The 24269-nt window shown below is 41.8% G+C and overlaps 3 protein-coding genes across 3 annotated transcripts in view; all 3 read left to right on the top strand.

Moving 5' to 3' along the window:
• LOC109973287 (perforin-1-like) overlaps positions 1 to 4849 on the top strand; it is a 9345-nt gene extending 4496 nt beyond the window's left edge. The window contains exons 5-11 of the mRNA XM_020622756.1: positions 555 to 606; positions 858 to 994; positions 1104 to 1242; positions 1585 to 1665; positions 3300 to 3781; positions 3887 to 3980; positions 4348 to 4849. Coding sequence (XP_020478412.1) covers positions 555 to 606; positions 858 to 994; positions 1104 to 1242; positions 1585 to 1665; positions 3300 to 3781; positions 3887 to 3980; positions 4348 to 4560 — 1198 coding nt within the window. The 3' untranslated portion in view covers positions 4561 to 4849. The remainder of the gene's footprint in view (positions 1 to 554; positions 607 to 857; positions 995 to 1103; positions 1243 to 1584; positions 1666 to 3299; positions 3782 to 3886; positions 3981 to 4347) is intronic.
• Positions 4850 to 5608: 759 nt separating this feature from the next.
• Positions 5609 to 14852, top strand: LOC109973302 (uncharacterized). Its single transcript, XM_020622788.1, has 12 exons — positions 5609 to 5965; positions 6453 to 6821; positions 7186 to 8958; positions 9137 to 9358; positions 9443 to 9531; positions 9643 to 9701; positions 10377 to 10540; positions 11621 to 11786; positions 11884 to 12075; positions 14105 to 14326; positions 14421 to 14580; positions 14662 to 14852. The coding sequence occupies exons 1-12, from the start codon at positions 5923 to 5925 to the stop codon at positions 14734 to 14736; spliced, it is 3534 nt and encodes a 1177-aa protein (XP_020478444.1). The 5' UTR covers positions 5609 to 5922; the 3' UTR covers positions 14737 to 14852.
• A 3047-nt stretch (positions 14853 to 17899) lies between these two features.
• Positions 17900 to 21765, top strand: actb1 (actin, beta 1). Its single transcript, XM_020622747.1, has 7 exons — positions 17900 to 18008; positions 19023 to 19148; positions 19238 to 19477; positions 19928 to 20174; positions 20270 to 20461; positions 20612 to 20793; positions 21081 to 21765. Exons 2-7 carry the CDS (start codon positions 19026 to 19028, stop codon positions 21222 to 21224), a joined length of 1128 nt encoding a protein of 375 aa, XP_020478403.1. The 5' UTR covers positions 17900 to 18008; positions 19023 to 19025; the 3' UTR covers positions 21225 to 21765.
• Positions 21766 to 24269: the final 2504 nt, after the last annotated feature.

Below are 24269 nucleotides of genomic sequence, written 5' to 3'. Positions count from 1 at the left end.
AGGTTTTCTTGGGAACCCATATGATAGTGGAGTGTTTGAAGCAGGAGGGGACTTCAGCTCCAGTGATTTGCTGAAAATCTGTGTGAAGACGAGGGCCAGCTGGACAACACAGACTTTCAGACAGGAGGGAATCACACCGTCTGGACCTGGTGCCTTTCTGATCTTTAGTCTCTAAAAGTGGCCATGCACATCTTTTTAACAAATTGTCAGAGGCGGGGTTCCAGAGAGGGTGGTTGTAGGGGGATCAGCTGTCTATAAAAGATTCCAAAACATCCCAGTAATGGCTGCATGCATGATATTGTGCTAAACGCTAAAGCTAAAGCTGAATGAGGCAGAGCGTAAGCATTCTCACATACTGCCGAAGACACGGAAATAAAGTAACATGCTTGCAGTCTTTATCTTCCCGATCTTTACTTGTGATTGATTACTATTAATTCTCCAATAATTTTATAATATTTTTATTTATGAATAGAAATTTTAATAAGAACAACAAAAATATCCATTAGAAAATAAAGAGATCTTATGATGCTTACTTCCTGTAATTGTGTCCACAGCTCACTGATGAACAAATACACCGCTGAGGAGTTGTCAGGCAACAACTGGCAGGTAGGACACATCTCACAGCTGCTGTTGACAAGAAATATCCAAGAAATGTATTACCATTATTGGATAATTTGACATTTTATGTGAGCATTTTTTTTTCATATGAGTTTACTGGACCAGGATCAGAAATCTTCAAAGCATCATTTTCTTACTGTCATAAAATTCCATGAAATTTAAATCTTTAGAACGGGCCACTGATGTAGTTTAGGTTATTTTTATAAACATCTTATATTGAATATGGTTGTTGTTGTCAGGTTGGCCTAAATTTAGGGGAGTCTGCCAACCTGCAGCTGCAAGGAACACTTTCCAAAGTGTATAAGTTTGCTACAGAAAGGACCAGTGAAGACGAGTACACCTTCAGCACACACAGAATCACCTGTACCTATTACAGGTAGGGTGTGAAGATCCCTGGCCATGTCACCACCAACTATTTGTTTTTCAGCTAAGATTGCACACACAGGTCATTCTATTATTCTCTCTATATGTGTCTATGTGTTAAGTTTCCGTGTGTCATGCCAACCATCTCTCAGTGCCGAGTTCAAAAGTGATCTGGAAAGTCTGCCTAGTACATATGGTCCCGCCACCAAGGAACAGTACAGGATGCTCATTGAAACCTACGGCACACATTATATCTACCAGGTTAATACAGACACACACAAAAGTTTGTTTTAATTTATTATGGCGACATGAGGGGTTTCTTGTGTTTCCATCACTTTAGGAGACATTACATTGATTTATATTAATTTCCCAGACACATATTCCAACCTTAATCCAAACCATCACTCTAAAATTTAACATTTTATATTTTGGGGACTTGCTTTTTGTCCCCACGAGTTCCCACATTGTGACTGTATAAACAGATTTATGTCCCCACAACATGACTAATATCAGGCCACACACCCACACGCACTCTCACACCATTTTATTTCACAGAAAATAACAAAACACTGGATTTTTATACAGTATTGTACTTTATTTCAGGTTAAACTTGGGGGACGTCTCAGGCGAGTCATAGCTGTACGTACCTGTTTGACCAAACTGAACGGGCTCTCTTCAGATGAGGTACATGCAGCACACAAACACACACAGTAGACATCGTACCAACATAATTACTCTGCTTAATCAGTGACCACAGATAAATCGGTATATGCATATTTTTTGGCACATAATTTATAAGAACTTACTGAAATTCCACAGATGTTTGAAGTGATTTAAAGACTTTCTCTCTTACATAGTTTGTCCACCAGAGAGCACTAACACGTTTATTCATTTATTTGACTCAGAAATGTCCTGCTCAGTATATACGGTACCTTGGTCACCGTTCTTTAATAATCAAATTTTAGAAATCCTTATTAAAGATATGACAGTGAAGAAATGAAGCTAGTTCAGGTGGTGCTGCATCACCATTTTGGTAATGACAGAACTCCTCTCTGGGGATCCCACTTACACAGTAAACTATACATAGAGACAGGTGACAAATGAAATGAAAAAACTGAATAAATGAGTCGTCTCTTCCAGGGTGACCCCCTCCACAGGCCATGAGGGGTCACTGAAAGGTTTGATGATGATGAAAATGATGTGATTCAAATGCAGTCACCAGATCTCAACCCAGTTGAACACCTATGGGAGATTTTGAAGCGACTTGTTAGACAGCATCTCCACTGCCATCATCAAAACACCAAATGAGGGAATATCTTTTGGAAGAATGGAGTTCATCCTTCCAGTAGAGTTCAGAGACTTGTAGAGTCAATGCCAAGGTGAACTGGAGCTGTTCTGGTGGCACATGGTGGCTCAACACCTTACTAAGACACTTTATGTTGGGTTTGCCTTTCATTTTGTCACCTATGTATTCTCTCATCTTAAAATAAAACTTATCTGAACAGAATTAGCTTTTCTTTTGGCTGTACAGCACAAAATAGCACAGAGCTAACAGATTGTAAGAGTCTAAAATCAGGTCCTGACAACCGTTATGTTGTGGAGACATTATTTCTTATTCAGTACAATCTAACTTTCCCTCTTAGAAGTTAGACCATCCTACTAGAGAAGCACATGAACACAGTAAACAACCTACTGTCACAGTTTATAAATAGAGAACCCAGACCAGACGTAAGGAGGTAATGGTCAAAGAGTGAATAAGGCTTTAATAGAGATGGATATAATGCAGAATACTGCCAAGTGAAGGTCAGTAAGCTGGCAGGCACAGGTGCATGTACATTGACTGACACAGGTAAGCGGTAACAGCAGGTAGGTCTACTAAAGCAGGCAAACTGGAACACAAGAAAATATGATGACAGGCTATGAGGCAGGTGATGGGATTAAAACAGAGTGTCTGCAAACAGGCAGGCTAGGCAGTACGTTCAGACGAGGCGGCAGACAAATAATCAGATTCAGGGAGAAACACAGGGAGAAACACACACCTGAACAGCAAGCAGACAAGTGGGGACAGAAATCACACCTGAACGGCAAGCAGACAAGTGGGGACAGAAATCAGGAGAGAACAAAATGTCCAAACATGGGTGAATCCAGCAGTTAAATCGGGGGACAGGCAGGGGTGAGATCTAAAAACAGTACAGGCCAAGCAAGAGAAATGCCAGAGGGAAAACATATGGTGGAGACGGGCAAAGACTAGGATCATGAGACATACATATTATGTATAAACTGTACTAAAAACATCTGATATTCATCTTGTCACCAAGGTGAACAGCTGCTTTTCACTGGGTATCAAACTTGGCCTAGGGAAAATCAGTCCATCGGCTATCAGTGAGACTTGCTCCAAAGTCCTCCAGAACCAGGACCTCACCGCCTTGTACAGCTCCCGTCTCTATGCATATCACACAGAGGTGGCAGGAGGCACAGGATGGGTGGGGGAGTTTTCACTCACCCATAACAACTCTGTGGGCTTCATGAATTGGCTGGAAACGCTCAAAGATCACCCTGATGTTGTTGAGTACTTCCTTGTACCAATGTACAGACTTGCACCACACAGACCACAGCTGAAAGAGGCCATTGAGGAGTACATAAAAGACAACGCTGTAAGAAATTCAAACAGCAAAACATGCACGCAGAGCCCTAACCTGGATTCCAGTTGTTGTCCTAAACAAGCTTGGAGGGGAACACTGGAGGTGACCATCATCAGAGCCTGGGGTTTGAAAGGAGATCTAACTGGCAAGACCGAAGGGTGCGTATAAGATTCAGAGGTGCTGTAAAGGGGGGCATTGTGAATACAGTGTGAAGACAAATGACAGTTAATTACTTACTTTCTTTTCTTTTTACTAAATGACAGGTATGCTAAGCTGTTCTTCGGTGGTTTCAGTGAAAGGACCAGAATGATCAGGTCAAACGACCCCCAATGGAATGAACGTTTTCAACTGGGCAATGTAAATGTCTTCTCACAGATCACCTCAGATAAAAAAAGGATAATCCCAACCTTTGGCTTTAGATCTTCTGTATTTTTAAGCTTCAGACAGGAGTTTTCATTTGCCATTTTGTGTGTATGTTGGAAAAAATATGAACTGCTATCTACAAGATGCCAAACATATAGTATAGCCTACAAAAACTTTGACTAACTTTGACTGGTGCTTTTTTTGTTTGTTTTTGCTCTAAAACAATATATCAATTGGTTATTTATTGCATCTTCCACATGAGTTGCCAGCTGATACTGTATGTACATGTAGCAGTTTATTAATGAACAGAATCATAGTATGCTCATCATTTTTAATGGTATTTTATTTCATCTTTATGTAGGTGGACACGCACTCGAATCTGTATATCGAAATATGGGACTTGGATGTGAAGCACGATGACCTCCTGGGGTCATGTCAGAGGTCTCTGATGCAGGGGACACACAGTCACACCTGCCACATGAGAATAGGCAGCTTCCAATTCAGGTACACCTTGACCTGCGACCGTCACCTGACTGGAACCATGTGCAACCAGTACACACCCACTCCGGTGTGAGAAAGGCATTCTGAGGACCACACTGTTCTCTCATGAAGTGTGATATCAGATCTGTTAATTACGTTCTTTACATTGTCACTGAATATCCCAAAGGTTGTCATTGAATATATCCCAGGGTTTTTTCAGAAATATCAGCTATCAACAGTTATGTGTTGCAGTGGGGTTAAATTAGTGGTTAGAAGTATATTTACATTATAATGTAAGTTATGTGTTTACTACTTAAAACACAAGTTGAGAGTGAATGTACTTTTCTCAGAGGTGGGGCTATCCTTTACATATTCATCACAGAGTACAGTTTTATGGTTGCTTGTATTATTTGGAGTTTAAATATGTCATAATCGTCAAATCCTTGTAATGTCTACCATAACGGTGGAATTTTTGTGTCCTTTCTCATGCAAATAAAGTCTACGAAAACCAAGCTGATTTGAAATTCACTAGCTTGAAAAGTGATGTCAAGTGCTCACATTTCAGAGACTAATACGGTTATATCATTTATTTATTACTATGAAATGACAGAAGCTGTATGATGAAGCAAAACACAAACAAGGCCATATTGTTGCAGATACTAGTGGTCTCCAACGCTCCCTGTCCAAGGCTGGATTGTCAAATGGGCAAAGTTCGAACTGTTCAGGAGCCATCATTAACTATGGATTTGATTTAGATTTAGTATAAGGTTAGGCCAAGTCTTCAGAAAATGAATGTAAGTCAATGTAAGTCAACTATGACATACTAAGTACTGTTTCGTATTGTTCAGCACAGTCTGCATATTATGAGGGGGTTGGGGGTCAGTGGGGGAAAACAGCAAATGTTTGCCCATGGTGCCCTTGATAGTTTTATCCACCAAGACCCTGCCTGACACAGTGGGGTGTAAATGTAATAGCATTAATGAAATGCACTGCTCTCTCATGGTTAAAGCTTCCTGTGCTGCATTTCTGCAGCGAGTTAAAAAAGAAAACCCCTGGAGCGACCACTGGGTTTCTTCTTCTCTCCTTTGGAAATGTGGATTGGTTCAAACGATGTCACGGAACAGCCTGGAGGTGGTGTAAAAAGCCTCTCCCACACCGCCTCTCTGTCCATCCTACATTGCAGGACAAACTGGCACACGTGTATCCAATATAAGCGACTGTTGCGCCAGTGCGCTACTGACAGCGCAGGGTTTTCCGCTACAAGGAAATGATGGAAGAGGAATGTTTCTGACGCCTCTCCGTTCGGTGGGGACTGTCCGCAGGAAAACTGGACATGATACTCGTTGTGCGCGGGTTGCTGGACCACGTCGGAACGCTCAGATACTGTAAATGTGAATAAATCTGCATGATTTAGGATTCTCAGGGTCTCCGACACTGAAATGTCTCAGGATTGGAAATGCAGCTCCACGCCTGTCTGTTGCTTTTCATTATCACAACAGGTAAGAACATCTGTCAGTCCCTGGACTGTGTCATGCACATTCTTTGTTTAAGATTCTACCAGGTGCCATTATGTACTCCGTTTATTATTAGGTCTGCTGAACTTTGAGATGGACACATTTTAGTGAAAACTGCTACAGATATCATGTGCTACGTTTGAACATGTTGCATTAATTCTGCTGCATTGTCATTACATGGTTGTGTTTTGTGGTAACCTGAATGCCTCAATCCAGCCTCCAAAGCTAAAGGGATCATCAGTTAATAAAACGGATAAAAAGGAATTGGTTAACGTGTTACACAAAATTAATTAAATTCTTATATTTAACCTTTTTATACCTCAAATCATTCAAATTAGATTGGGCTATACTGCCCACAGCTTATGTCCATAAATGTCAAAATAATTCATCTGGTTTTCACTAATGGAGGTCAAGAGAGTTATGCCAGGGTGATACCCCTTTTTTTTACCAGCATCTTTTTTTCCTTCCTCAGATAAAACACTGGCCTTGTTGCAGCACCACTGTGGTGGAAATGTCAGCCTGGACCAGGAGCCTGCTGGCCACATCAATCTCACCCTACCTGGACATTTTACTGACAACAGGTTCAACCCCATGAACCCCCAGTCTGACAAAACCCTTTTTCTGTGTACTTGGATTTTAGATATTCCTCTGGGTAGGACGGTACTTTTAAAATTACTACGGTTGAGTGTTGGTTCGAGAATATCTGTGCGCTGTGTTTGGAATGGGGAAGATCAGGTCCTGGAGAGCTTGGGGGTGGCTCGGCTGTCTGGCTGTGACAAAGCCACCATCACTTGGACAGGCCTGGGACACTCCTCAAATACAGTTCAGCTGTACTATTGTGGTGAGGAACCAATAATTCATCTTGTTAAATTTACTGAGTCATTATGGCCCACTTAGCTCCATTTGCACCATGATCACAAGAGTGTGATCTAATAGTTGTAATAAATAGGGGGAATGAAAAAACTTGTTTAGAGCTGCTTAGTAGGCTCTTTTTGTTGTTTACAATAGAAAAAAAACACTGGTTACTTTGGATGGATGTAACTGTGGAAATGTTTTGTTCAAAATGCGCTGTGAACTGTTAATCTGTCAGTCGGAAATTTCTTATCACTCTCACTGTGGTGTGAGAGAGACAGATGTTGTAGTTTCCACTCTGCCTCTCCTCACTATGTCGCTCTCTGTGTTTGTGTTTGTTCCTGGTCACCCAGTCCAGGAAGGTGAGAGGAATTCCTCAGGTGACCACACAACCCAGCATCCAGATGGAGACCCCGTACATGGGTCTCAGACAGGAACCGACTTTACAAGCATAGCTCCTGCCAGTCAAGAGGTGGTGAGAGGGACAGAAGGGGGCAGAGGTCGCCACTACGAAGGTCTGAAGTGGCGTCCTGGACCTCAGTCTGTGTCTAGTCCCTCCTCCCAGGACAAGGGGCTGCTCTACCCGACCTCAACCCTTCGGGGACTCAGTGTAGCAGGAGCAGCTGATAGGGAAACTCTCCCTTTTCCTGAGGAAGGAGCAAACAATGGAGCGGATGCATCTGGAGCGGCTCACCTCACTGATAGTCCCATATCTGCCAGAGATGGGACACACCCCTATTTTCACACTGAGCGTACGCTTAGTACAGACACATCAAACACAGAAACAAACCCTAACGGCAGGCTCCCTCAAACCCAAAAGGCACTGGCATATGCAACATCCAGTGTCTCCAACATTATGTTTGGCAAGGATTTACACAAATATACAGTCACTCAGACATCTATGCATGTAGATGAACATGCAACCACACGTGCCCACCCCGCTGTGTCCAGCTTTAGCTTTCTACCTCTGACCTCTACGCCCCCTCAGATATCTTCTCGGACAACCTGGGAAAGTGGTACCGACGTAATCCCGTCTGGTCGCACTGTTAGTGAAGAGAAACAGCCCCATTCTTGGAGAAGCCATCGAAGCACAGGCACACTTCTTTCTGATCTGAGCTCTGCCGTCACCTCTAACCCTTTAAAATCCTCCACTGAACCTCCGCAGTATGACTCAATCAGTGCAGACACTGATACTGAAGCCACTGCGTTAACTTCCTCCTCACAGGGCCCCGGCAGGACTCAGTCATCCACTGCCCACATCGCTGAGTTTCACACTGCTGTTACTACTGTGGCAGCAGCATCATTTCATCTGAACATAAGTCAGACTGACTCATTGAAATCTGCCGATGTTACCAGTGAAACTGCTGCGTTTGAGTCCTCTGATAAATTCGACAGCGCAGTAGAGCTTCACACTCCCACTTCATCCACACAGAGGAAGACAAGCTCTCGACAAAGTACAGAGAGCTTCACACACTCTTCTTACACATCCTCCACATTCACACAGACAAGCAAAGACATCCAAACAGCAACTCAAAGTACACAAAGAGATTTAATTAGCCCACATGTGACTACAAATGATGCCCCTTCCTCAACTGACATTACCAAAGTTAATGAGCAGACTTTAAGTTTCACAAGTTCTTCTTCAACACTCAGAGCAGCGCTGACGATGGGAGGTGTAGTCCGTGACTCTGCTGACACAGGAGCTACTTCTGAAACACTGCATCCTACTCATCCACTCTTACATGAAAATTCGCACACAAATTCACAGGCTCCTGTTTCTCTTTTTTCACCCAGTACATCCACACACTCCTCTACACCTTCAAACATGCTCCAAACACACACTACGTTTTCTGGTAGCTCACACGTTACTCGCACACCACCGCCTTTAACCTCCTCTACCAGTGACTCCACCTTATACACACTCCTTATCGACCACAAAGCCATGTCTACCCCTTTACAAACGACCAAATCTACATCTTTGCTCACACCTCGTACACATCACCACCTGCCTTTTCCGTCTTCTACTAATGTCCCTGCTACACATAAACATTCCCACAACAATATTACTACAACACATATTTCTCCACTCTTACTCACAACTGCAAAATCAGATTATGGAGATAAAAGTCCTTCACATGGGTCAGCACCAGTCTATCAAAGGACTTCATGATCACATGTCAGGGTGACAGGTCTGTGGTCGTTCAGTTCACGGATGGAGGGTTTCTTGGGAACCCATATGATAGTGGAGTGTTTGAAGCAGGAGGGGACTTCAGCTCCAGTGATTTGCTGAAAATCTGTGTGAAGACGAGGGCCAGCTGGACAACACAGACTTTCAGACAGGAGGGAATCACACCGTCTGGACCTGCCCATCATGGGGACCTCCATCCTCTCTAACCTCACATCCCAGCCAGCAGAGCCATGTGGTGCTTACACCCTCTGCCTTACCCTCCACACCTGCTTGGAGCTCCACAACTAGTCAGCCACCCAGATTTTTCATTGTGCCAGACCAGCCTGCAGCCGTTAGAGGTACAGTAATGTCTGTGTGTTATTAAATATCCAGACTGTGTGTCCAGACCTGTTGTAATGGCATCATTTGCTTGTTCTCTTCAGTGGAGTCATTTGAGCTGCTGCTGCAGATAATTGTGGAAGAGTCCAGATCAGCTTTCACTACTAGCTTGGAAAAAGACGCCGCTGCTTGGGTTGGGATGGCGCACACCAGCATGCATGCAACACCAATAAACTCCTTATACAATAGCTTTTAACTTTTATTTAGTAGCTGGTGCAAAGTTCTTACTTTTGGCTTCTCTCAGGTGGAGCTGTACCTACAGAAAGCCCCGGGGTTCGGCCGGCTGCTGGGAGTCTGGAGCAGGTGAGGTGGTATAGACGGATTTAAAAAAGAAGGAATACAGAACATAGCAAGGTACCAGCTAGCCATAGTTTATGCTTCTCTTGTATTACCCTTAAATTCAAGTCTTAGACATAAGCATCTAATTTTCCAAAAATAATTTCTAGTCAATACAAAAAACTATAATCCTCAATGATTCACCTGAATGGAAAAAAATTCCATCTAGTGTGTGATTTAATTTTTTTAAATGTATGTTTAAGTTCCAACAGCATTTCCTTATCCAGGTGACAGGAAATGGCATATGTGCTTGCTGTACAGACATTCATGTGCCCCTCACGACGACTTGCACTAACTTTACATTTTTTTCTAGCACCATGCTCAGGTCAAAAATCTAATGTATATCTTATTTCTGGCTATCACTTTTGTTTGCATTAAGAAAAAGAGGTGCAACTTAAACTGCTTGTCTCACAGTAAGGAGATTTTTTTTTTTTAACCCAGATGGTCAGAAGAATCTTTGAGGATTCTGGAAACATTAAAAATTCCTTCAGAACAGGGGGAAATTGTGTTCTGGGTTTTTCAGAGATGCTATTTATTTTTCAGAAAATTGAATGCTAGGCACTGTGACTCATAGTAATAACTGTGGCTAGATTTAGGCTGTGTTAAAGAGACGTACATAAATGGAATCTGCTGCTGTTCCAGTGGCCATGCAGTGCAGAGTCTGGTGGAATTTAAAACCAGCGGGGCTCTGCAGTGGCTCAGCATGACAGGACCCGCATCGCTGTTGGAAAGAACAGGACTAGCTCAGGCCGTTCGTGAGGGGAGGAGCTTCCGATCGTCCAAGATAACCAACGTCACGCTAGGAGGTGAGTCAGGGTTTAGATGTCAGTCTACAAACATGACTTAGGATTCCAAATTTGGTGGGTGGCCAAGGGGTTTAAGCCAAGTCCATTCGGGAAGTTTGCTGTACATTTTTCTACACCGTTGACACCTAATTTCCTGTCAGCTATTGGTCAGCCACAGAGGGAATTTAATTCTTAATCTGGTTTCCTAATTAGCCCAGTTACAGGCATGAAAACAATCACAACTCAGATTGACCCAGAATCACAATCTATAAAAAAAATGTGAGTAATACACCTGGATTACTTTGGTATTTACTGGTGGACAAACTAGTTTGAGAGGCAGGTTATCCGTGCTAATAGGAGTACTTGGATGCAGTGTATTACACAAAGGTCGGCCGACTCTGCATGTACATTACACTTAATCAAAACCTGTTAATTATTTTATTCTTAATTTCTTGGAATGCATGCCCCATAATCTTCAATGTATGTTTGCTACTGTGTTTTATTTCGCAAGCAGACACATTTAAAGTAAAATGCTGGTGATATTCTGTATTTTTACAGTCAACACACCCTTTGAAAAGATTTAAACTAAGAATTTATCCTAATAAAAAGCTCTGTCTGTGTATCCAGTGTCTGATATCTTATCCCTCTGTCAGAGAGCTCCACTGTTGTCCAAAACCTATCAGTGAAATGCTCCATCATTATGATGAATATGGGCACTATAGTTTAAAGGTGCATTAACTAATTTCTAGTCAGCTGCCAGAGGGTCAGGTGAGACTCAAAACAAAGTGACACATCCTTTTTCCTAGCAACAATGTAAACTATGGCTGTCTGGTTGGGACAAACTGTTGAGTAACATTTAATAAAAGCTACAGTAGTCAAATGTTTTTTGACACTTGATTTTTAAAAAATAAATGTATATATTTGTAACCTGTTTTAAAGATTTGCATCTTTGGTGGATATGAATGGGCTTGTGGCCAAGTGCCACAGACAGGAAGGGGAGGCTGAAAACACAATATTGGTTTTGGTCTTTTTATAGGATTTGTTGACAATAATAAAAATGTAGCATAACACCAGCCTTATTCTTTAACGTCTTTCCCCCAGGTATGCAAGCTGATGTGTGTGACTGGCTACTGCAGTGCCCAGAAGGCTATAAATGTGTTTCCCTGCTTGGCACTGCAAAATACAGCTGTTCTTCTGTCTGTCGATTTGACCACTGCCACCACCATGGCATCTGTACACACCATCCAGATCAACTTCCAGTTTGCCAGTAAAAACACACACACATGCTCATACACCAATTTTGTATCTCTTTGTGCAGCCAACAATGTTTTGTGCATGTAATTGTATTTATGTATGTGTATTAGCTGTGCTGTAGGAGAAGACTTCTGGTACATGGGTCCCCAGTGTGACGTGAGGATGACTCAAGCGCGGCTCGTGGGTGCATGTCTCGCCATCTTACTCCTCATGGTGACACTCATTGGCGTTTTGGCCCTTGTGGCGGTGCGACGCTACCGAGCTGTTCTGATCCAGGCCAAAGTGGATCAGACTCGCAGCAGGTACACACGCACATATGAAGATTAATACACACAGTGCACACATACAGCCTTTAAGACTTTTTAATACCAAAATATTGGTAGACTTTTTTAACATCCATTTTATGGAGGAAAAACTGAGCTGTAAGACCTTCAAGACCTACAGATAGAACACATAAGCATAGTGTTTGTACAAGAAAAACATTAAAATTTGAAGTTTAGAGGACAGTCTAGTTGAAAATAAGCATAACCTTTATTGCCAAGTATTATCTAAAATACAAGGAATTTGACTCCATCCCATTGCCCCCCAGTGTGCACAACAGTATAAAAAAACAGAATATATACATGTTGTCAAATGAATGAAATGGTAGTCTGTTTGTGTGACAGTCTATAGTGAGCAGTCTCAATGTCTTATGGGGGCCCTTTAAAATGACACAATAACAACACACATGTTAAACATAGTTATGCATTTGACTAAACATGATTCATTTGAATATGTGACACAATGGACACCTGGGGTAAGATCATGTGTTTTGTGAACAAGGAGTGAAAACCAGCCACTGAGCTGGACAAATCCTCGCATGATTAATTACAGCACTCAGGGCTCCTACGAGTTGTTGAGTGCTATAGAAATAAAGTTTACTATTATTATTATTATTATTATTATTGGTGTGTAATTACAGTAAAGTCCACTAGGTGTCAGTGTGGCTGTAAAATCTAACACTGAAGACTAGACAGCAGTGCAAACCTCCATCAAAGCAGCCAAGCTTCCCCATAATGCCATTTCATCTAAAAGCAATATTCCCATGATAGTTTGAGCTTCATAATATTATTCCATTAAAACCTACCTCTAACATTTGGAATAACATTTATATCATTATTTCTGTGAAAGTTATTCCAGATTTTAAAGATTCCTGGATCCGGATGATGATCCTGATCATCACCAAAATGTAATGGACCAATACCTCTCCAAAAAGTTTCATCAAAATTTATTCATAACGTTTTGAGTTATGCTGTAAACAAACCAAGAAAATGTGTGCTTAAAAACATAACCTCCTTGGTAAACATCTCCCCCTCCAGACTCGCAGACAGCCCTCACAGACTTGGCATCTCCACTGTAACCACACCAAATCTGTAATGACTAAAGACTTTCCTCACTTATTTCCATGGTAATTGATTCAAATTTCTCCTATCCACAGCAAAGTATTTTTTTGAGTCATTTTCAGTGGTGGGCCTATAGACACTGGCAATTTATGTAAAATAAACCTCATCAGTAAAACTACATATCAGAATAAATATTATGGTTTATAACTGTCTTGCTATGAACTTTGAATAACCTTTCAAGAGAAGTCTGGAGTTGATGAATTATGATTTGGGCATGCCTCAGTAAATGCATTGAATTTCTGCCTTAAAGCTGCACTAGCCCAGATTTTTGTGCTCAAACACTTCTGTGTTGTCTGAACCTAAATCACCAAGAGGGGAGTGCTTAGCAGCCTGAATTGAGAACAGCAGTTTCACTCTGCTGCCTGGATTAAATTGTAATACTGGGTATGCACACAGATAAAGTTCAGACAGGAAGCAATAAGTCCAAAGTTAAGCCTAAAATCCACGGTGTCTAACCAGCAGGGAGTGAACGATCTGTTCAGAGACTTGTATGAACAGAGTTCTGCTTTCTCCAGCAGGCTCATTTTATGTGAGGTTCTTGACAGATGGGTGGTTCCAAGCATCTTGGAGAAATTGCCACAGTTGTTCTGTGGATTTAGTTTGTCTCACTGTCTTCTGTCTTTTCATGTGATCCCAGACTGGCTCTATAATCTAAAATCGGGGCTCTGTGGGGGCCAGACCATCTGCTGCAGCACTCTTTGTTCTCTGAAGCTCTTCATGACTCTGGCTGGATGTTTGGGCTCATGTTGTACAATGAATTTGGGACCAGTCTGAAGTGCCTAGAACATTTGCACAATATTGTGTATATACTGTATAAGAATAATTTATTTCAACTATAAGGTAGTTCCAATAGAATCAGCCTGTAAATTTGATTTATTGTTGTGTATAGCTATCGCAGGTTCAATCATTTTGACGAGCTGTCAGGTCGGTTCTGGTTGCGTTCGTGGGCGGGCTCTGCAGACTCCATGGACAATCCTGCCTTTACACGGTCTGATGAGTTACTGCACCTGCGGGCACTCGACCGCCCTTGCTGTTACCATGATGACACACTGTCGCTGGCTTCCACCTGCACAAGCCATGGGCCACACATCAATACAATCTACCCCCACAGGTGCTCGCACACACACAAATTCAATATTGCATACAATGACTTTATAACTGTAATAATAATTTCCTAATGCTTTGGCTATTTGTGCTCCCTGTAGCTCCCAGTATGGCTGGAGGGGGAGTGAGATGAGTATGGGTGATGGTGTGTTGGATTCGGGTAAGGCCAGTGACCTTTCTGTCTGTAGCTGGCCTGTGGAACCTATTCAGTGGACTCCCTTCCCACTTCTGCAGCAACTGGCTTCCCACAAGACACCCACAGTGAGTGTTTGACCAAGTGTTACCGAGACAGAGGGATCTGGTTTCACCGTGTAATTATGTGTCGTTTCCCTGTGAAAGCAGGTGAGGGTGTCAAGGCCGCGGTCCTACTGTGAAGGCATGGAGCTGGTAGACCTGGGGAAGAGTTGGACTGCTTGACTAACATAAAAAAGAATTCACTTTGTTCTGACACTGGTATTTGCAGTTTATTATTTCATGGTAAAGCTCAAATGTTGTTTCTGTGAATAAAATTTGTAAAACTGAGTATAAATGTATATATATCATTTGTGTTTGTTGCTTTTAAGTTAGAATTTACATTGTCATTTTGATAAGTGCTTAATTTTGCACAAAGTGCAGCATGAAACCATTAAGATGAAAAAAGAAAAATATAAAAGGGGTCAAGGTGATGTGAAATGTGGATGAATTATGGGAGAACTTGGACTTGCTTTCTTGGCAAAAAGACGGAAATCACTCACATGTGTATGTGGAATTTGAAGTTGTTTTATCTTAGCATAGAGACTGACTAGCCTGAATCTGTCAAAAGATAACTAACTTGTTTGTTTCCACTAACCCCAAGTGTCCAAAAGAAAGGAAAAAAAAAGATATCGAATACAAAAATTTGAATTGAGTTCCAGACACTTTGGCAAGATAGTTGCCTATGGGATTAATGACTCTTCATTCTTCCAAATTATCCTGGATTACCAACCAGATAAAGCAGGCAGACTTTTTTTTCCAATGTGAAATTTGTCTTAAAAATTAGTCTTCCAATATTACATGTCAAAGAATATTTCACAATGTCCTCACACTGAGCACGCTCTCCTCTCAGTACTGTGTATGAAACTCAGCTGGAATGTCATTCCATAAATGACTGGGAAGACTGCAGAGAGTGAAACGGGCAAATACTCTAACCTCATAATGCACTTCTATGCCTGACTTGGAAAAATTAATGGAGTGATTGAGGAAGACTGAGAGAGGAAATGTGGCAAATAAAGGAAGCAATGAATGTATGTTTGAGAGAAAGAGAGAGAGAGATTGAGGTTGTGCGTAAATTGGACAGAATTTATACCTGCTAGCTTCTTCCATATACGGTCTTAGTCAGACCCGAGAGCCAGGCCTTTGAGTTTCTCTGACTGTGTGAGTGAGCAATGTAGGGAGGGAGTGCATTTATGTGTGTGTGTGTGTATTGTAATGCACACGAGTCATGGCACGCTGCTGAGTTTTGAAATTGCTTAAGGAATGAGTGTCCAGGGAAACAAATTTCTTCAGAGAGGAGTAGGTGAGTACAAAGATTAAAAAAGAAAAGAAAATGTCCTTTTCTATGTATATATCTCTGTGTAAAGATGAAGAATCCTGAAATCAAGGTGGAATGTCTCAAAGCATACAAACAGACACAGCCTTAAAAAGTGAGATTCATTCATTTCCTCAGACTGGTCACATGACCTGAGCAGTGCATTCTGCCCCATGTGACTTGCTCCAAAAGTCCCTTATATGGATGTCATCCAAAGGAACACTTAAAGGGATGGCTGTCTTGTCCTGGCTATATACTTGGTGTGTGTGTGTATGCGTGCATGTGTGTGCTTAGTGTCTGTCTGAAGCAGGATAATGCCCATCTGAAAAGCTAATTCCCTGATCAGCTCATTTTGTGTTCTTAACTGCTCCATACCTGATGGCATAAGGGCGTGTGTGTTTGTAGGTCTGGGTGGTCACTTCCTGCGTGCATCTGCTGAAGTGAGGCTCTGTGAAACCCATTTCCTGTCTCTCGGTGAGACAGCTCCCATATATCCTTATTAGGAGCCAGTGAGAATTCCTAGAGTAAGTTTATGAGTCTTTGTCCGGTGGCCTTATTGAGTTACAATAGCACCCCGACCCACCCACCTAATAGCTGGTCAGCTAATTTAAAAGATGAGGTTTGCATAGGGGGTTTTAAAGCATGTTACCATGCAATAAATATTACATCTAATCATGTATATCAGGCTACAGTTATGCAACCTGTCCATGAGCAGGTGTATTGATGCAGCAAGCCACATTCCTGAATAATAGTTCCATAACTGCCATTGCACATTAATTGTGACACATATTATAGACATGTTCAGGAAATTACACACCTCTCTATTACATCTAATTGAGCCAAGCAAGATTAATCATCCCCCTGCACTCAGTTGCACATTATAACACAAGTGATGAGAGTTCAAGATTAACAGCCTGGTTAATGTTTGCTTTAAACAAGCCTCCGCTTGACCCCATGTGCCCACTGTCACTCTGCTCTGCATGGGGATGTGTGTATGAAACACACTGATGTGTCCTGGGCAGACATGTCCTTCAGGGTGTTGACAATGCTGGCAGTGACCCTGAGACTGTAACCATCTCATGCCCTGGCACGACCAGCCACGAGTATCTGCGATGAGTGAGAGAATTTTGGTTTGCAACAAATGCATTACCACATTCTTTGGTACAGTCCAGCTCTTTTTGTGTCCCTCATTTAATTATGAATATGTTGGTCATATGCTCTGCACTTAAGTACCCAAAGCACAAAGATGGAACAACTAGGACAACAACTACTAGCACAACTATGCTTTTACATTTGTTTACTGTATGTCCTATTGTATGAAGCTGTATGCAGCATTTGTGATTAAGACCAATTTCCCCTTAGGGACAATTAAGACAATAATCAAATGTGGAACTGCTTAACCAGGACAAAATGTAGGCCTCTTCTTACTGTGGATGATGTCAAGGATTAAAACAAAAAGAGTGTAAACTGAATTAGCCTATATCAAAATGTGCATATTAGTTCAATGTACAAAGAGCAAATACATAAAAGGACATATTTAAAATGTTTCATACTCAAGGATGTTGTGTTTTGCAGCAAACGTTTTGTGCCCACTTGTGTCACATTTGTATATCATGATTGAGAGATAGATAGATAGATAGATAGATAGATAGATAGATAGATAGATAGACAGATAGAGTACTTTATTTTAGACTACTTTATAGTCCCACGGGGAAAATATTGTTACAGTAGCCAATTGACAAAATAACAAGAAGGAGGTATCCCAGGATTAATATACAAAGGCAAGTATTATATGATGTATACAGTGATGGAGAGTGATAATAAAATATGTTTTATTGAACACTGAAAAACCCCAGGTTGATCATTTTGGTAGTAAATAAGTTAGTTTTCATATTGCTTGAAACCCTGCCTTGTCTGAGTGCGGTCCCGTAATGTGCATGCGCCACACCCAGTGGATGCGGCAGAACCAATCAGAGAGCGCCGTGCGGAAAGTTCTCCTTTTATGGAGAGGGGCTGCAGCACGAGCTCAGATAAAGTCCTGCATTGTATTAGCGTCTGTAGCAGAGAAGCTTAGACAGCAAACAGTAGCGGAGCGTAGCGCTCAATCACAGTCCTCCTAAGGCGATAACCCATATTCACACAGGTAAGACGAGCGGAATTAACTTAAGTGTTTTTGACATTTAAATGCGTTTCTCTAATACAGTTGTGCGGAATATTTGATGCAGTGAGCTGCATTTAAGCTAGCGTTAGTTCACCGGTTAAATTGGGGTCTCAGGTTTTCAAGTAGGAGCAGCATTTATAAGTTAACGCACTTGTTCGTAAAATAGCGAGCTATAGCCATTGGCGTCAACACTGTCACCAGAGGTGGGTTGGCATTACTGCCGTTTGACAAAAAAAAGCAGTGTGAAATAACCTGGCTGGCCCATGTTATCACTTTATCGATTTAATGATTCAGGCTGCGTTAAAAAGCTTTACCTTCTCGCTGGCATGTAATGTTAAGCATCTACCTGTGCACGGTTTCATAGTCTGGGTTCTTCTGATTTCACACACAATGGGAAATTAAACTCATTCAATATAAGGGATAGCTAAGATTTGTACAGAAAGGGCAAATGTTGGTATGAAGTTAAGGTTACGAAGCCGTTTAACGCTCAAGGCTGCATCCGTTAGATATTGGCTTTCCACATAGCTTTAACCTTTAGCTGGGACGGTCACGACATAACGGTAACGTTACATTGGGTGACTGGGGATGCAAGTTCATTCACTGTTAAAGCTGGGGATGCAAGTTCATTCACTGCTAAAGCTGCATCTTAAAGTGTATATTAACGGTGGTTCAGCCTGTTACGATGACCCCGGTGTAGGGAGTGGCCGGTTCTCGGTGTCATTTGAGATTTAACGACACACTGGGCGGTTTCACGGCCGGTCAGCCGCTGTTTCTAAGCTGTTCTTGTTTTTTCCTTATATGGCAATGGCCATGGCCTGACCAGGGAGAAACTGCCTTTGTTTCTTAGCTCTGGATTTGGAATGAAACAGCGCCATTGCGACATCCAGTGTCCAGCTTCCATAATGACAAGGCTTGAACATAGTAGTTTGCCAGATGTAACACAAACCTGTCAGAGCATCAGCTATAAACTGTTCTCTCATCTCACTCTCTATCCAGAAAATGGAAGAAGAAATTGCTGCCCTCGTTGTTGACAATGGATCTGGGATGTGCAAGGCTGGCTTTGCTGGAGATGATGCTCCACGTGCTGTGTTCCCTTCCATTGTTGGACGTCCCAGGCATCAGGTACAGTTTTCCTCATAAATCCTACTCTACAAATAACTTTGTACACTGTAGTTGTGAGTTTAATATGTAACCTCACTCTTGCTGCACAGGGTGTGATGGTTGGTATGGGCCAGAAAGACAGTTATGTTGGTGATGAAGCACAGAGCAAAAGAGGTATCCTGACCCTGAAGTACCCCATTGAGCATGGTATTGTCACCAACTGGGATGACATGGAGAAGATCTGGCATCACACTTTCTACAATGAGCTGAGAGTTGCCCCTGAGGAGCACCCAGTCCTGCTCACAGAGGCCCCCCTGAACCCCAAGGCCAACAGGGAAAAGATGACCCAGGTAAGGATGGCTAACACTTATTCTTTCAGTCAGGAAACCTACTTGGCTCACTTGCAGGGCCCAGCAACAGGAAAAGTGTTGCTGCCCAGGCATTTCTTCTTCTGCTCAATCTGTCCATTTCCTCCTGCTCCTTCATCCTCCAGGTTTCCTCTGTCCTGAGCTGATCTTTTTCATCTCTGCGGATGCTTCAGGTTTCTATTGCTGCACTGATGCATCAGGAATGACTAGTAGCAGCATGTCACAACTTTCTGTTGAGGCTTGGGATAGATATGCTTAACTGCATGATACAGCAGATTACTGTACAGTTAACATGACCACACTAAAGGACATATTCCTGTAATTGCAGGTGTTTATATTTGAAATGTGTGCTGTCCCCCCCTGATCTGACTGTACTAACCCATTCAGGTTACTCTGACTCAGAGATTCAACAAGTTGTTTCTTTTCCTCCAGATCATGTTTGAGACCTTCAACACGCCTGCCATGTATGTGGCCATCCAGGCTGTGCTGTCCCTGTATGCCTCTGGTCGTACCACTGGTATTGTCATGGACTCGGGTGATGGTGTGACCCACACAGTGCCCATCTATGAAGGTTATGCCCTGCCCCATGCCATCCTCAGGTTGGACCTGGCTGGCAGGGACCTCACAGACTACCTCATGAAGATCCTGACTGAAAGGGGTTACAGCTTCACTACCACAGGTGAGCACAAGAATACAAGAGACTTCAAAACAAGCTAATGGTTCAAGTTGAGGGAGAACTGGAAAAAAATGACAAATGTCTGTTTTGTGTCACAGCTGAGCGTGAGATCGTGCGTGACATTAAGGAGAAGCTGTGTTATGTTGCACTGGACTTTGAGCAAGAAATGGGAACTGCTGCCTCCTCTTCGTCCCTGGAGAAAAGCTATGAACTCCCTGATGGACAGGTCATCACCATTGGCAATGAGAGGTTCCGTTGCCCTGAGTCCCTTTTCCAGCCCTCTTTCCTTGGTGAGTAGCGAAGGAAATCTTACTTTGAATGTCTCAAATGTGCTTAATTGGTGGATGAAATACAGATCCATAGGCAATGTTTGTAGCAGCAGAGATAAAACTTAAATGTATATAGAAGACAATAAATTGACTTTGCATCCTCTTTCACAGGTATGGAGTCTTGTGGTATCCATGAAACTACCTTCAACAGCATCATGAAGTGTGACGTGGATATCCGTAAGGACCTGTACGCCAACACTGTGCTGTCTGGAGGTACCACCATGTACCCTGGCATTGCTGACCGTATGCAGAAGGAAATCACTGCTCTGGCACCCACCACTATGAAGATCAAGGTAAAACTCTCATCCTCAAGTAAATAATACAAATGTGTTCCAGAAAGCTCTTTATCTCTACTGCCACTCAGTGGATCAACACTGTTAATGCAGTAGTTCTTGTCTATATTTAAATATAGACTTGTATTTGGTGCCACAGATGGCTGCCTCGGTTCTGTACCGGGAAATGAATTCCTTGTGTGTAACATAGTTGGCCAAATAAATCATCCTTATCCCAGTAATGAAGTGCAGTTGCTAGAAAGGTTGATTTCACTATTGATGCCCTTTCCCCATCTTGCTCCCTACAGATCATTGCTCCCCCAGAAAGGAAGTACTCTGTATGGATTGGAGGCTCCATCCTGGCTTCCCTGTCCACCTTCCAGCAGATGTGGATCAGCAAGCAGGAGTATGATGAGTCTGGCCCCAGCATTGTCCACAGGAAGTGCTTCTAAATAGACTGTCAAGTCCCCTCCCCAAAACACACTGCTACAAACCCAAAATGGCTCTGCATACATGCCTACACTAATACACTGGTGTATGCTGAGCCTATAACACCTCTTGTTTTCCCTCATCACCATGGCTATAGCACCATGCCCTCTGATGGGGGAAAAACTCTGCCAGGAGTACAGAGTGCCCCAGGCGGTGTGAATGTGTGAGGAACATGATGTCCGTTGTTGTGTTTGTGTAGGTCATTCCAGATGTCCTTGTTCACCACCTTTATTTGCCTCTATGAAGGTTTATTCTCTGGTGGGTCCATTACCCAACAGACCTGTAGTATTGCTTAATATCTAAATTATATAATCTGAAACTTGTTTTGTTTTTGTACTTTCAGCCTTAAATACTTGGTCCAGATTGTCATGATCCAAAAGATGAAGCTTTTACTTGTATGACGGTTAGGGCTTCAAGCCTCTGTACACAACCCAATAAAGCGCACATGTCTGAGATTCCAATGTGACTATCTCCTTCACAAAATAGAGGCTCATACACTGTATTCAACTGCACTCAAATGTCTAATGGTTGTTGCTTTACACTTAAACCTGATATGTTTGGCCACAGCAAAGTAGAGCGCTGAACTTTTTTGGGGGGGGGTCCCTCCCAAGGAACCATTTCATTAGGCCTTTTTCATGGAAGCCATCTTGATATGTCATAGTAAGAAAACCTTATCTGCTGAACTGCATTTAGTTGCTTTTGTGTCTGATACTGTGTATACTGGCTCCCAGTCATAACTCACTGGGACATTTGAGTAGGCCAGAGCCATTGTTAATGAATTAACTGTAGTCTAGCCATGTCAAACCAAAATGTGTGGGGTCACTTGTGCTGTGGTGAATATTAACAGCAGAAGCTCAATTTCCAAATTAAATAATTTCTCAACTCTTCACTGATTTGATCCAGTTAAAATGCAAAGTTCTACCTCATGAATAGGGAAAATTTTAGGGGCTTGGATACTTCATCTTATTTTCTGAACACTGCAAGTCCTTTCACAAAATTCCAGGTTTTTCTGCAGACCTTCAAGCTTCCAGACCAGTGGCTGGTGTGTCCTAAAGACTGAAACAAACCCTCTCGCCAAACAAATTAAACTCTGGACCCCAGACACTGAAGGCATCCTACTGGACTGTTTCACCCAGTCAGACTGAGATGTGTTTAAAGCTGCAGCACCTCAGAGGACTTTTCTGTCAGCGTACATTATGCTGAGTATTTGACCGGATACATCAGTACCTGTATCGGCAATATTGTGCCCACCATACAAGTCAGGAGGTTTCCCCAACCAGAAGCCCTGGATAAACAGTCAGGTACGCCACATGCTGCGTGCTCACTCTCATGCATTCAGATCAGGCGATGAGACGAAGTACAGACTGAGGAAAGCCATCACAGCGGCCAAGAGGCAGTACAGAGAGAAGCTGAATGTGTTACTTATTTATCTGCTTTATATTTCATTTGTATTTTGTGGCATTCATGTGGATGGCAAAGTAAGAATTTCATTGTACAGGGAAACACATTTCCTAACTGCATATGACAAATAAACACTTTGAACTGAACTAAAGAGAGTCTGGATTGGAATGTCTCTATATAGTGCTTTTATGTATGTACTAAATTAAGAGGTAATTATGAATTGGTATCGCTAACATTGTAGCGTGGACCTCTTATGGAGTCATATACAGTTGCAATATTGTAAACGGATCACACCAACTCATCTTTCTTCACTGCTTTAATTTTTATAAATGTATGTCCCCCACCTGTTAAGGTTAGGTGAAGCGATGGCTATTAGTCTACAGTTTGCTTTATTTCCTAGCAGTACATGTAAATCAATTTTTATCAAAGTTTGCTTAAGATTTCCCCAATGTATTCCCACATTGCTTTTTAATTATGTAGAAACTGAATTAAGATTTTGAGTAAGTGGACCAATTAACTGTGGTCAACTGTGGTGGCAGCTGGCCTGTTGGTTTGTACCAATTTGTACAGTCGATGGTTTGTACATGTCAGAATGTAAGAACCCAAGCAGCACAATCTGTATTCACAAAATAATAAGGCTAAAAGATGATTTCATGGGGCAAAACTGGGAACCAGTTTACAGGGAGGATGACTTAGATAAAGCATATGAGCAATTTTTAAACATATTTAAGAAAGTATATGACTGTACTCGTAAGCAGTATAAAAATAAAAGGAATTATAGTGAGAGACCGTGGATGAGCAAGGGATTACAGAATGCATGCAAAAAGAAGAATGCATTATATAAGCAATTCATAAAGGACAGATCAAAGAAGGCGGAAGAAAAATATAAGTCATATAAGAACAAATTAACTGAGATTTTGAGGAGATGTAAGAAACTATATTACTCTAAAATATTAGAGGATAATAAAAATAACATGAGAGGTACGTGGAATATGTTAAATAAATTGATTAGAAACAGTTCTAGAAAGAGTAACTACCCTCAATATTTTATGGATAATGATACACCGGTTAATAGAATGGAGGATGTAGTTGATAAGTTTAATAGGTTCTTTGTGAATGTTGGTCCTGGTTTAGCAAAAAGAATTTGTACAGATGATATATCCGTCACTATAAATAATAATACAATCGAAAGGAACATGAGTTCTATGTTTTTGAAGCCCATAGCTGAAAAGGAAATTATAGAGATAGTGAACAAAGGTGGTAACAAAACATCCAGTGATAGTGATGGTATCACCATGACAACTGTCAAATGGGTAATTGAGGGGATATCTAAACCATTAACCCATATTTTTAACATGTCGTTTCGACTTGGGCAGTTCCCCAATAATATGAAAATAGCAAGGGTTATTCCTCTGTATAAATCTGGTGATAAGCACAACCTCACAAATTATAGACCGATTTCTCTGTTGTCACAATTTTCAAAAATTCTGGAAAAACTCTTTAATAACAGATTAGACACATTTATTGACAAACATAAAATCCTCTCTGATTGCCAATATGGTTTTAGGTCACAAAGATCGACATCCTTGGCCATTACTGACCTGATG

The sequence above is a fragment of the Monopterus albus genome, unplaced genomic scaffold (assembly GCF_001952655.1).
Source record: "Monopterus albus unplaced genomic scaffold, M_albus_1.0 scaffold288.1, whole genome shotgun sequence".
NCBI classification, from domain to species: Eukaryota; Metazoa; Chordata; class Actinopteri; order Synbranchiformes; family Synbranchidae; genus Monopterus; species Monopterus albus.
Note: the sequence above shows the minus strand (reverse complement) of the source record. Positions and strands in the feature narration are given on the sequence as shown.

Excerpts from the sequence above, each read along its gene's own strand:
- LOC109973302 (XM_020622788.1), top strand. The coding sequence starts at position 5,923 with ATGCAGCTCCACGCCTGTCTGTTGCTTTTCATTATCACAACAG. Across the intron at positions 5,966-6,452 it reads GCTTTTCATTATCACAACAG|ATAAAACACTGGCCTTGTTG; the intron begins GTAAGAACATCT and ends TTCCTTCCTCAG. Across the intron at positions 12,076-14,104 it reads GTGGATCAGACTCGCAGCAG|CTATCGCAGGTTCAATCATT; the intron begins GTACACACGCAC and ends TGTTGTGTATAG.
- actb1 (XM_020622747.1), top strand. The coding sequence starts at position 19,026 with ATGGAAGAAGAAATTGCTGCCCTCGTTGTTGACAATGGATCTGGGATG. Across the intron at positions 19,478-19,927 it reads ACAGGGAAAAGATGACCCAG|ATCATGTTTGAGACCTTCAA; the intron begins GTAAGGATGGCT and ends CTTTTCCTCCAG. Across the intron at positions 20,794-21,080 it reads CCACCACTATGAAGATCAAG|ATCATTGCTCCCCCAGAAAG; the intron begins GTAAAACTCTCA and ends TGCTCCCTACAG.